This window comes from Melanerpes formicivorus, unplaced genomic scaffold (assembly GCF_026170545.1).
Source record: "Melanerpes formicivorus ecotype bairdi unplaced genomic scaffold, bMelFor1.0.p_v2 SCAF_39, whole genome shotgun sequence".
In the NCBI taxonomy this organism is placed as follows: Eukaryota; Metazoa; Chordata; class Aves; order Piciformes; family Picidae; genus Melanerpes; species Melanerpes formicivorus.
Genome location: NW_027142391.1, coordinates 3,303,970 through 3,316,625, shown reverse-complemented (window position 1 = coordinate 3,316,625; position 12,656 = coordinate 3,303,970). Strand labels below are relative to the sequence as shown.

The window sequence follows — 12,656 nt, the reverse complement described above, 5'->3', positions numbered from 1 at the left end:
AGGCTAATGCTGGGCTGTCAGGGAAGCTGCTGTGGTGGCCTGGGCAACCCAAACTGGTGAGGCTGTGGTGGCCTGGGCAACCCAAACTGGTGAGGCTGTGGTGACCTGGGCAACCCAAACTGGTGGAGCTGGGCAACCCAAACTGGTGGAGCTGGGCAACCCAAACTGGTGAGGCTGTGGTCTCCTGGGCAACCCAAACTGGTGGAGCTGGGCAACCCAAACTGGTGAGGCTGTGGTGGCCTGGGCAACCCAAACTGGTGAGGCTGTGGTGGCCTGGGCAACCCAAACTGGTGGAGCTGGGCAGCCCAAACTGGTGAGGCTGTGCTGGCCTGGGCAGCCCAAACTGGTGGAGCTGGGCAACCCAAACTGGTGAGGCTGTGGTGGCCTGGGCAACCCAAACTGGTGAGGCTGTGCTGGCCTGGGCAACCCAAACTGGTGAGGCTGTGCTGGCCTGGGCAACCCAAACTGGTGGAGCTGGGCAACCCAAACTGGTGAGGCTGTGCTGGCCTGGGCAGCCCAAACGGGTGGAGCTGGGCAGCCCAAGCTGGTTATGGGGTCTTTCCAGCACTGTGTCTGCAAGGTGTGATGGCAGAGCTCTCAGCCATGTGTCCTCTCCCCAGGAGCAAAGAGCCAGTGCCCCTCAACAGCTGGGTCAGTGTCTCTCTGGAGAGGAACGGCCGCAAGGGGGTCATGAGGATCAACAACGGCGAGCGGGTGATGGGGGAGTCCCCGGTAAGCTGAGGGGCCAGGCACAGCTCTCTGGGCTTCCAGCCCTGCTCCTCTCACCTCTGACATGAGCTGAGGAGCTCCTTGGCTCGCTGAGCTCTTGTGGTGCATGGCTTTGAGGAGGCAAGGCCTGGGGAGGCAAGGCCGCCGGAGGACAGAGCTCTCCTGCCTCTCTTTGCTGCTCTCTGCTGTAGGACATCAGCTGCACAACCTCTGCCAGCTCTTCCTTGCTGGCCCCCAGCCCACACAGAGCTGCAGCACCTTTGCCATGGGCACACATGCCCTGATCCTTGGTCCCAGGCATGTGTTTGACTCCCTCCCCTCCCCACACCTCCCCTGTTCCTGAAGCTCCTCGACTGCAGCCCCCCCAGGGACCCTTGCAGCTTGTGCTGCTGCAGTGCTGAGGCCAATGTGGGCTTCAGCCTGTGCTTGATGATGCTCCAGAGCCTTCCACAGTGCTGCCTGCACAGAGTGCTGGGCTGGGAGGAAGTCATGGGGTGGTCAAAGCCCCACTGCACTGTTGCTGCTGAATCCATCAGTGCCTTCTCTCCTCTGTTTCCCAAGCTGGCTCCTCCCTGTGCCCTGTCCCCTCTGTGCTTCTGTCTCTGCACAAACCACAGCTCCCTGGGGTCTCCTGGCAGGGCCACTGGCCTTCCTTTCCCTCAGCATTGCAGCTGGGAAGCTGCTGCAGGAAAAGCCCCAGCTGCTGCTGAGCTCATCCTTAAGGTGCCCCTAGAAGTGCAGCAGCAGCCAGGGCTATGCCGCTCCCCTGCAGGGATTTCTTCCTTCCCTCACTCATCTCTCCAAGCTTCTCTCCGAGTGAAGAGAGGAACTGGGCTGAAATCATGCCAGGGAAGGCTTAGGTTGGAGAGGAGGAGCAATTTCCTTGCTGCAAGAGTGGTCAGGCCCTGGAAGAGGCTGCCCAGGGAGGTGGTGGAGTCACCAGTCCCTGGGGGGGTGCTCAGGAAAGGTATGGACGTGGCCCCTGGGGGCCAGGGTTTAGTGCCCATGGTGGTGTTGGGCTGCTGGCTGGTGGGTTTGATGCTCTCAGGGAGCTTTTCCAACCCAAGCCATCCTCTGGTGCTCTGAGCAGGTTGCCCTCAGCTGGCAGGGTGGCAGCAGCCCCTTCCTGTGCCTTCTGCAGCTCCCCTGGGCAGCGGCTGGAGCCTCGCAGCGCTGCACGTTGTGATGTGACCACTGACCTCCCTTTTCTCTCTCTCTCTCTCTTCCTCTTTGCTTTCCACTTGCTTTTCTCCCCTCCCCTGCTGTCTGGATCCCAGAAATCCCGTAAGGTAAAGATAAGTATCACCCCCCCCCCACCCCCTGCACCTCCATCTCACCTGCCCACGGGCACCTCCTTCCCTTCTGTTTGCCATTCAGCTCTCAGTCCTTCAACTTCCCATCTGCCCCAGCAGCTTTAGGCTCTCTGTAGATTAGAGACAATCATTTCTTTAATTGCCTCCCACCACCACCCTCCTCCCATCATTAATTCCCAGCCAGTTGTTCCATCTTGGGTCTGGAAGCATCTCAGTCCATCTGCTCCATGTGTTAACTCCACACAGCATTAGCTAGAAACTCATATCACCGCATCCCTGCCTCCCTGCTGTGCCTCTGGGGCCACCCCAGGGGCTCAGGGAGGTCCATCACCCCCTCTTGTGTGCCCAGGGAAACCTCTGGGGCTGAAGGCTCACCAGGGAGGTTTTCCCTTCTGTGTGCTGTGGAGCTGGGTGCAGGGCGACAGCAAAGGGCCACAGGAGGGAACCTCTGGCAGCTGGAGGAACCCAAGCTGAATCCTGGGGTCTGCTTTGGGCCTCTTGCTCCAAGAAGGACATTGAGGGGCTGGAGAGAGTCCAGAGAAGGGCAACCAAGCTGGGGAAGGGGCTGGGGAGGAGCAGCTGAGGGAGCTGGGGGTGGTTCAGCCTGGAGAAGAGGAGGCTGAGGGAGACCTCATTGCTCTCTGCGGCTCCCTGAGAGGAGGCTGGAGCCAGGTAGGGGTTGGGCTCTGCTCCCAGGACAGGACAAGAGGAAATGGCCTCAAGCTGCAGCAGGGCAGGTTGAGGAGGGACATGAGGAGAAATTTCTTGCCCTGGAAGCTCGTCAGGGCCTGGCCCAGGCTGCCCAGGGCAGTGCTGGGGGTCCCCATCCCTGGAGGGCTTTCAGAGCTGTGGTGCTGAGGGCTGTGGTTTGGTGGTGCCCTGGCAGTGCTGGGCTAGCAGTGGCACCTTGATGGCCTTAGAGGTCTCTTCCAAGCAAACCAGCTCTGTGACCCCATGCCCTGCCTGCACTGCTGCCCTGCTCACAGCCTCCTTTAGAGCCCCTGCAGCTGGGCCCAGCTTGCAGCCTGGGGACGCTGTGGCACCTTCTGCATCTCACCTTCTCCCCTCTCCCCCCCAGGTGCCTCACACTTTCCTGAACCTGAAGGAGCCCTTTTATGTGGGGGGAGCCCCTGACTTCAGCAAGCTGGCTCGAGCAGCTGCCATCTCCACCAGCTTCAGTGGAGCTGTGCAGAGGGTAAGGACCTGCTGGGCAGCTGGGGCCAGCTGTCTGGCTGGGAGATGTGCCAGCTGCACTGGAGCAGCCTGCCCAGAGAGCTTGTGGGGTGCAGCCTCTGGGGAGACTCCAACCCCCCCCCAGCCATTGTGATCCTGGGCAAGCTGCTGTGGGTGCTGTGGCTGGGGGCTTGGACTGGGGGAGCTCCAGAGGTCCCTTCCAACCCCCCACTGTTTGTTGGATTCTGTGAGAAGGGCAAGGAGGAGCCTGGGGGGTGGGCTCCCTGTGGGTCCCTGTGCTTGGGGGGGGCACAGAGGGGAAAGGTGGCAGCAGGGGAGGTGGGGATGCATCACAGGAGCACGTGGGGCTTGGGGATGGATTCCCATCTCCTCTTCCCCTGCAGGGATACTGGCCTCAGCCCTGCCCTGCAGAGAGCTGGGGGGGGTGCAGGTCAACTCTTGTGCTTCCTCAAGACCCTTTCCTTGAAAGCCCAAACTGAAAGGCTGCCAAGGTCTGGCCTACACTGTCCAGGTCTGGCCCAGGGCTGGCCCAGGCTGCCCAGGTCTGGCCCAGGCTGCCCAGGGGCAGCGGAGCAGCCCCCATCCATGGAAGGGTTTCACAGCCGGTGTAGCTGTGGTGCTGAGCTTTGCTGGCACCCTGGCAGGGCTGGGTGGAGGGTTGGGTGGTCTCCAAGGTGTGTGAGCTGTGTGCCTCCCCCTGCCTGTGCCTGCCAGGTCTCCATCAAGGGGGTGCCCGTGCTGAAGGAGCAGAACATCCGCAGCGCCATCGAGATCTCCCCGTTCCGAGGCCACCCCTGCACCCAGAAGCCCAGCCCCTGCCAGAACGGGGGCAGCTGCAGCCCCCTGCTGGAGAGCTACCAGTGTGCCTGCCAGAGGGGCTTCTCTGGGGCTCACTGTGAGAAAGGTGAGGCTGCAGGGCAGGGCTGGCCACAGACTCTCCCCCCGCCAGGCGCTGCCGGTGGCGGCAGGGCAGCGCTGGCCTCCCGCCCAGCCTGAGCTCCTGCCCTTCTTGGGGCTGCTGGGAGGGAGCCAGGAGAAGCAAAAGCAGTGGCATTGCCAGGCTGGGAGGTCAGGGCTGTGGCATGCCTCAGAAGGGTGGTGTGACACTGCAGTGCTGCTGCCCAGGGGGGGCTCACCCAGCCCTGCCATCTCCTTCCAGCACTGCGCTCTGCTCTTGGCTCCTGCTGCTGCAGCCCGGGGCAGGGAAAGATGGTTTGGTGCTGCAGCAGATGCAGCTGGAGGCCCTGAGCCATGGCTGGCTCAAGGTTTCCTCCCTGCTGCCTCCCTGAGGTTAGCCCTTGGGCCACCACCAAGCCCAGCTTCCTCCCTGTCTGGGGAGGGACTTTTGAGGGGGTCAGGGAGGGATAGGACTGGGGGGGATGGAGCAGAACTAGGAGTGGGAAGATTCAGATTAGCTGTGAGGAAGAAGTTGTTGCCCAGGAGGGTGGTGAGAGCCTGGCACAGGTTGCCCAGGGAGGTGGTGGAAGCCTCATCCCTGGAGGGGTTTGCAGCCAGGCTGGAGGTGGCTGTGAGCAACCTACTGCAGTGTGAGGTGTCCCTGCCCATGGCAGGGGGTTGGAGCTGGCTGAGCCTTGAGGTCCCTTCCAACCCTAACAATTCTCTGATGCAGCCAGGAAAGCACCAAGGCTGCAGGTTTCATGGCAGCTGCCTGCAAACCCAGGAGCTGATCCAAACTCCTGGGCTCTAAAGCCACAGCAAAGCCTCCCAGGGCCTTGCTCAGGGTGCCACAGTGCTGAGCTGCCCCAGAGGGGTGGCAGGTTCATCCTGGGCACTGTAAAGGGAGCCTTGCCTGCTCTCCAAAGAGGGGCAGGCCTTGCTGTGTTGCCTGACTGCTCTTCTTTTCCTTCCCCCCCTCCAGTGATGATTGAGAAGGCTGCTGGAGATGCTGAGGCCATTGCTTTTGATGGCAGGACCTACATGGAGTACCACAATGCTGTGACAAAGAGGTAACCTGGCTGCTCAGCTGAGCCAAGCTCCAGACAAGGAGTTAGGGCTGAACCAAGGGCCAGACAAGGAGTTAGGGCTGAACCAAGCTCCCAAACAAGGAGTTAGAGCTGAACCAAGCTCCAAAACAAGGAGTTAGAGCTGAACCAAGCTCCAGACAATGAGTTAGAGATGAACTGAGGTCCAGACAAGGAGTTAGGGCTGAACCAAGCTCCAGACAAGGAGTTAGAGATGAACCAAGGTCCAGACAAGGAGTTAGAGATGAACTGAGGTCCAGACAAGGAGTTAGGGCTGAACCAAGCTCCACAACAAGGATTTAGGGCTGAACCAAGCTCCACAACAAGGAGTTAGAGCTGAACCAAGCTCCAGACAAGGACTTAGGGCTGAACCAAGGCCCAGACAAGGAGTTAGAGTTGAATCAAGCTCCAAAACAAGGGCTTAGAGCTGAACCAAGCTCCAGACAAGCACTTAGAGCAGAACCAAGCTCCAACACAAGGAGTTAGGGCTGAACCAAGGTCCAGGCAAGGGCTTAGGTCTGAACCAAGGCCCAGACAAGGAGTTAGAGCCGAATCAAGCTCCAAAACAAGGAGCTAGACCTGAACCAAGCTCCAGACAAGGACTTAGAGCTGAACCAAGGTCCAGAAAAGGACTTAGAGCTGAACCAAAGTCCAGAAAAGGACTTAGAGCTGAACCAAGGTCCAAACCAAGGGTTTAGGGCTGAACCAAGGTCCAAACCCAGGGCTTGGAGCTGAACCAAGGTCCAAACCAAGGACTTAGGGCTGAAACAAGGTCCAAAACAAGGACTTAGGGCTGAAACAAGGTCCAAAACAAGGGTTTAGTGCTGAACCAAGGCCCAGACAAGGACTAAGGGCTGAAACAAGGTCCAAAACAAGGACTTAGGGCTGAAACAAGGTCCAAAACAAGGGTTTAGTGCTGAACCAAGGCCCAGACAAGGACTAAGGGCTGAACCATCTCCAAACCAAGGGCTTAGGGCTGAACCAAGCTCCAAACCAAGGGCTCAGAGCTGAACCAAGGTCCAAAACAAGGACTTAGGGCTGAACCAAGCTCCACAAGGAGTTAGAGCTGAACCAAGGTCCAGACAAGGATTAAGAGCTGAACCAGAGTCCAAACCAAGGGCTTAGGGCTGAACCATCTCCAAACCAAGGGCTTGGGACTAAACCAAGGTCCAAAGCAGGGTACTGGCTGTGCCCATCTGCCTCTCAGCCCCTGGGGTGCCTGTGTGGAGCTGTTTGTTGGTGTCTGTCTGTCTGTCTCTTCTCAATGTCCTTGTTTCTTTGCTTTCAAGCCACCTGACCAATGAGATCCCTGCGTGAGTACAGAGCTCCCAGTGCCCAGCTCCCCCCCTGCAGCCATCTGCCCCCCACCACATCTCCCATTGCCACCCCAGCCACCAGCCCACTGCAGGGGAGGGACAGGGGAGGAGGAACAGGGACAATTCCCAGGGGTCTGCCACAGGCACATGTCCCATTCCAGGGGGAGGAGGATCCTGGGGGAGCATCAGCAGGTCAAGGGAGGCTTCTCCTGCCCTTCTGTCCTGCCCTGCTCAAGCCACACAAGGAGCATCCAAGTGCCAGGTGCTGCACATCAGCCACAACAACCCCAGGCAGTGCTGCAGGCTGGGGGCAGAGTGGCTGAGAGCAGCCAGGCAGGGACCTGGGGGTACTGGTTGATGGTAGGCTGAACATGAGCCTGCAGTGTGCCCAGGAGGGCCAAGAAGGCCAAGGGCATCCTGGCCTGCATCAGGAAGAGTGTGGCCAGCAGGAGCAGGGAGGTCATTGTGCCCTGTGCTCTGCACTGGTTAGGCCACAGCTTGAGTCCTGTGTCCAGTTCTGGGCCCCTCAGTTTAAGAAGGACATTGAGAGACTTGAAGGTGTCCAGAGAAGGGCAACAAAGCTGGGGAGGGGTCTGGAGCACAGCCCTGTGAGGAGAGGCTGAGGGAGCTGGGGTTGCTTAGCCTGGAGCAGACTCAGGGGTGACCTTATTGCTGTCTACAACTACCTGAAGGGAGGTTGTAGCCAGGCAGAGGTTGGTCTCTTCTCCCAGGCAGCCAGCACCAGAACAAGAGGCCACAGTCTCAAGCTGTGCCAGGGGAGGTTCAGGCTGGAGGTCAGGAGGAAGTTTCACACAGAGAGAGTGATTGCCCATTGGGATGTGCTGCCCAGGGAGGTGGTGGAGTCCCCATCCCTGGAGGTGTTCAGGAGGAGACTTGACAGGGTGCTTGGTTGCATGGGTTAGTTGATTAGGTGGTGTTGGATGATAGGTTGGACTTGATGATCTTGAAGGTCTCTTCCAACCTGGTCTGGCCTGGTCTATCCTATCCTATCCTATCCTATCCTATCCTATCCTATCCTATCCTATCCTATCCTATCCTATCCTATCCTATCCTATCCTATCCTATCCTATCCTATCCATTGTGCCCAGCTCTTGAGCAGAGAGGCAGAGAACTGCTGGGGAGAGTCCAGCAGAGGCTACAAAGGTGCTTGGAGCATCCCTGTGAGGAGGAAAGGCTGAGAGCCCTGGGGCTGTGGGGATGGAAGCTGCTCCTGCCCTGCTTCCTGCAGCCTGAGTGTGGCATCGAGGAGGCCAGGCTGGGGGGCTAGGAGGATGTTCTCCAGCCAGGGATGCTGTGGTCTGGGCAGCTCCTCCCAAGGTGCAGGGCAGCCAAGGGAGCAGAAGGAGGACCTGGGCAGGTGGGTGGGGAGGAGGACTTCTTCCTTAGAGCAAGCTTGATTTGCTCTCTGTCTGCCTTGGAGAGTGGCAGGAGTGGAAGGGAAGCACTGGTTCCTGCAGCTGTGTTCCTCACTGTGTGCAGGAGATTTGGAGAGCTACCTGCCTGTCCCATCCCCATTTCACCTCATTTCCTCCAGGCTGGGGTCAGACAGAAGCTCAGGAGGCTGAGCTGGGTGCATGCCTGCATGTCAGCCCCTGGGGAGCAGCCACAGAGCCATCAGCTAGCTGCATGTCCACAACACTGCAGGGCTTGCTCTGGGGTGCTGGAGAGGGCTCTGCAGGAGCCAAGCATCCTCCAAAGCTGGGCAGTGCCCCCCAGCAGTGAGAGCTGCCATGCCCAGCTGCCCCTCTGCCCAGGCAGGAGCTCTGCAGATGCCACCTTTGTGTCCTCCCTCTCTCCCTCCAGCCTCCTCCCTGCCCCAGGCAGCCTATTTTGGCTCTGCATGTCCCATCCTGCACAGGAGCTCAGCACCCCTCCCCAGCTCCTCTGCTGGCCACTTGGCAGCAGCTCTCCCCAGCCCTGCCAGCACTGAAGGACCCATTGGGCTGCCCATAAAAAGCAGTTTCTTCAGCCTGCAGGCAGGCACTGGGCTGTGCCTGGGGCAGTCCCAACCCCCCCAGTGCTGCCCTGGGCTCTGCTGGCCATGCCCTGCCTGCCCCTCTCTTTTGGGATGTACATTTTGCTACAGCCATCAGGGTTGGGGCTGGCTGCACTGCCAGGCCTGTGGCACCCAACCCCTGCAGGCAGTGCCAGCCAGGACAGCTGGAGCCCTGGATTTCCCCTTCCCCATGCATGCCCTGCTGCCCAAGTGCCCCAGGGCTGACTCAGGAGCCTGATGTGTCTGCCTGGATGGGGACTTGGGAGGTGCTCCTCCAAAACAACCAACAAGCCCCAGCCTGAGAGCTGCCTGCAGGGCTGCCCAGGCTGCTCCTGCAGGGCCATGGACCAAAAAGTGCTTTCCCCCAGCAGTGCTGCCCTGTGCCCCTTCCTGGGACACACATCCCAGCAGGGCAGTGTGGAACACTGGTGGTTGTGGCTCACAGACTCACAGAATGGGGTTGGGTTGGAAGGGTCCTTCAAGCTCAGCCAGTTCCAACCCCCTGCCCTGGGCAGGGACACCTCCCACCAGCTCAGGATGCTGCTCAAGGCCTCATCCAGCCTGGCACTGAGCACCTCCAAGGAGGAGGCAGCCACAGCCTCCCTGGGCAGCCTGTGCCAGGCTCTCCCCAGCCCCACTGGGAAGAATGATGCTGGAGGACATTGCAGAGTTCCTGCTCCCCTGGGACAGGAGCTGCTGGCATCTAGCAGGGGGGGATGGACTCAGTGATCTCCAGAGGTCCCTTCCCATCCTGTGCCTCTTTGCTCACCTTGGCTAAGCTTGGATGAGGTTGCCCAGGGACTGTTGAGGAGGGCTGGTAGTGATAGGATGAGAGGGAATGGATTGAAGCTTGGGGAGGGAAGACTGAGACCGGAGATGAGGAAGAAATTCTTCCCAGTGAGGCTGGGGAGAGTCTGGCACAGGTTGCCCAGGGAGGCTGTGGATGCTCCCTCCCTGGAGGTGCTCAAGGCTAGGCTGGATGAGGCCTTGAGCAAGCTGCTGCAGTGTGAGGTGTCCCTGCCCATGGCAGGGGGTTGGAACTGGCTGAGCTTGAAGGTCCCTTCCAACCCAACCCATTCTGTGCATCTAGGAGGCAACAACTTGCCAACTGCTCTGCCTGGTTTGAGGCAGCTCAGCCCCCAGGGCCAGTGGCTGAGGTTTCCTGCTCACTTTGGGTGGTTTGCTCAGCTTTGGTGGTGTGGAGGGTCAGGAGCTGGCACTGCTGAGCAGGGCTGGGAGGGAAGGAAGGGTCTCCTCTGCTGCCCTGCGCTTATGGCATGCTCCCCTTTCTTCCTGCACCTAAGTCCTGAAGCTCTGGACTACCCTGTGGAGCCCAGGTGAGTCTGTGCCAGGCTTTCAGCTCTTGTGTCTCGTGCTCTGCTCTTGCTGCCTCAGCATGTCTCTGTCTGTGGTGTCTTCTGTGTGTCCATCCCTGTGCCTTTTGATTTGTAAGGGATGCAGCTCTGCAGGTGAGGAGGGCAAGCCCCAAGGGAGCCTTCTCCTTGCAGTGTAGGAACAGCAGCCCCCCTCTGCAGGCCCTCTGCAGGTCCTCTGCAGCCCCCCTCTGCAGCCCCTCTGCAGCCCCTCTGCAGCCCCCCTCTGCAGCCCCTCTGCAGCCCCCCTCTGCAGCCCCACTGCAGCCCCTCTGCAGGCTCTGTGCAGCCCCTCTGCAGCCCTTCTGCAGCCCCTCTGCAGCCCCCTTCTGCAGCCCCTCTGCAGCCCCCTTCTGCAGCCCTTCTGCAGCCCCTCTGCAGCCCCCCTCTGCAGCCCCACTGCAGCCCCTCTGCAGGCTCTGTGCAGGCTCTCTGCAGCCCCTCTGCAGCCCCTCTGCAGCCCCCCTGCAGCTCCTCGCTCCTGTTGAGGGTGAGGGGGATAATCTAGACAGCAAACAGCCATGGGTGAGGGGAGAGGCTGAGTGACCTGAGGCCTCCTCCAGCCCTTGGTGCACAGAGCCCCTTGGGAAGCAGCAGCTGTGTGTGTTGCCCATGCTGCCTGCTCTGTGTGTGTCAGCAGTGTGTCTCAGGGCATCCCAGCAGCGTGGGTGGTGAAGCCACCTGGCAGCATCTCCTGTTGCCAAAGCCCCTTTGGCCAGCTCCCCAAGGGGACCAAGCTCCTGCCTCCCCTTCCTTCCTCCCTTGGGAAAGGACACCACAGCCATGAGAAAGAAGCCTTTGGTCCTCTGTGGGCAGTCTCCATCCACCAGCCCACGGAGCAGAGCCCTTCCTTCAGCACCTCCACATGAGAAGGCCAAAGCCAAGAGCTTTGTGTCACACCTTGCAGGGCTTGGTGTGCCTGAGCCCTGTGCTCCACCGAGGGCAAAAGCAAGAGGCAGCAGCCCAGGACTGTGTCTCTGGGGGGAGGTTCAAGCTGAACATTCCCAGGGGAACTGGAGCAGGGTGGATTTAGGCTGGACATGAGGATGAAGTTCTTCACAATGAGGAGAAGGAAAGACTGGGGAAGGTTGCTCAGAGAGGGGGCGCAGACCCCATCCCTGGGGACAGTCAGAGTCAAACCTGATGGGGCCCTGAGCACTAAAGGCTCATTGCAGGGGGGCTGGACAAGGTGACCTTCTGTGCTGCCTTCCAACCCAATGCACTCCATGATTCCAGCTGCACAGTCCTGGCTCAGGTCAGCAGGCTGACAGAGGAGCTCCAGCTCGGTGTCCCCACGCTCAGCTGGGCAGAGCCACGGCTGCCCTCGTTCAGCAGTGGTCACGCTCTGAGCGGGAGCTGGTTTGGAGACCTCCAGAGGGCCATTCCTTTGCTCCTGTGGCCCAGTTGAGAGCTTCCCATCTCCCAACCCCATACCCCAAGCCTTCTGAGCAGGCCTGGGCTACTGCAGGGGCTGTGACCCCCTCGGGCGCAGCCGGCAGGGCTGGGAGCAGAGCAGCCTGGCCCCGGGAGCTGCCTGCCTGGGCTCTAACCCTGCTCTGTCTCCCCTGGCAGCGAGAAGGCCTTGCAGTCAAACCACTTTGAGCTGAGCATCAAGACTGAGGCCACGCAGGGGCTGCTGCTGTGGAGCGGGAAGGGGCTGGAGCGCTCGGACTACATCGCCCTGGCCATCGTGGACGGCTTCGTGCAGATGAGCTACGACCTGGGCTCCAAGCCCGTGGTGCTCCGCTCCACCGTCCCCGTCAACACCAACCGGTGGATACACATCAAAGCATACAGGTATGGGGGCAGGGCAGAGCCAGGGCCAGGAGCAGGGCCCCTCAGGGTTGAGCCTCCAGCAGGGCCGGGCTCGGATGACCCTTTGAGCTCTGGGCCCTGGCGCTCGCTCTGGGATGGGCGAGAGGGGAACCAGGGAGATGGAGCCGCTGAGGAGGCTGAGGAGAGAAGGGAGACCTGAGAGCAGCCCCTCAGTGCCTGGAGGGGGCTGCAGGAACTTGGGAAGGGAAGGGAAGGGAAGGGAAGGGAAGGGAAGGGAAGGGAAGGGAAGGGAGAAGGGAAGGGAAGGGAAGGGAGAAGGGAAGGGAAGGGAAGGGAAGGGGGAAGGGAAGGGAAGGGAAGGGAAGGGAAGGGAAGGGGGAAGGGAAGGGAGAAGGGAAGGGAGAAGGGAAGGGAGAAGGGAAGGGAGAAGGGAAGGGAGAAGGGAAGGGAGAAGGGAAGGGAGAAGGGAAGGGAGAAGGGAAGGGAATGGGGAAGGGAAAAGGGAAGGGACAATGGAAGGGGAAAGGGAAGGGAAAAGGGAAGGGGGAAGGGAAGGGAGAAGGGAAGGGAGAAGGGAAGAGAATGGAAGAGAATAGAAGGGAATGGAATGGAATGGAATGGAATAGAATAGAATAGAATAGAATAGAATAGAATAGAATAGAATAGAATAGAATAGAATAGAATAGAATAGAATAGAATAGAATAGAATAGAATAGAATAGAATAGAATAGAATAGAATAGAATAGAATAGAACAGACCAGACCAGACCAGACCAGACCAGACCAGACCAGACCAGGTTGGAAGAGACCTTTGAGATCATCCAGTCCAACCTATCACCCAGCACCATCTGATCAACTCAACCATGGCACCAAGCTCCCCATCCACTCTCTCTGATGAGGGCTGGTAGTGATAGGATGAGAGGGAGTGGATTGAAGCTTGAGGAGAGCAGATTGAGG

At 59.7% G+C, this 12,656-nt stretch overlaps 1 protein-coding gene across 5 annotated transcripts in view; it reads left to right on the top strand.

The window, feature by feature from the left end:
• AGRN (agrin) overlaps nucleotides 1-12,656 on the top strand; it is a 181,948-nt gene that overhangs the window by 162,253 nt on the left and 7,039 nt on the right. For 3 of the 5 annotated variants that reach the window (XM_068158301.1, XM_068158299.1, XM_068158302.1), the window contains 6 exons: nucleotides 621-732; nucleotides 2,007-2,018; nucleotides 3,121-3,237; nucleotides 3,951-4,140; nucleotides 5,116-5,203; nucleotides 11,497-11,721. In XM_068158301.1, coding sequence (XP_068014402.1) covers nucleotides 621-732; nucleotides 2,007-2,018; nucleotides 3,121-3,237; nucleotides 3,951-4,140; nucleotides 5,116-5,203; nucleotides 11,497-11,721 — 744 coding nt within the window. The remainder of the gene's footprint in view (nucleotides 1-620; nucleotides 733-2,006; nucleotides 2,019-3,120; nucleotides 3,238-3,950; nucleotides 4,141-5,115; nucleotides 5,204-11,496; nucleotides 11,722-12,656) is intronic. The other 2 variants (XM_068158303.1, XM_068158300.1) reach the window with 1 other exon arrangement.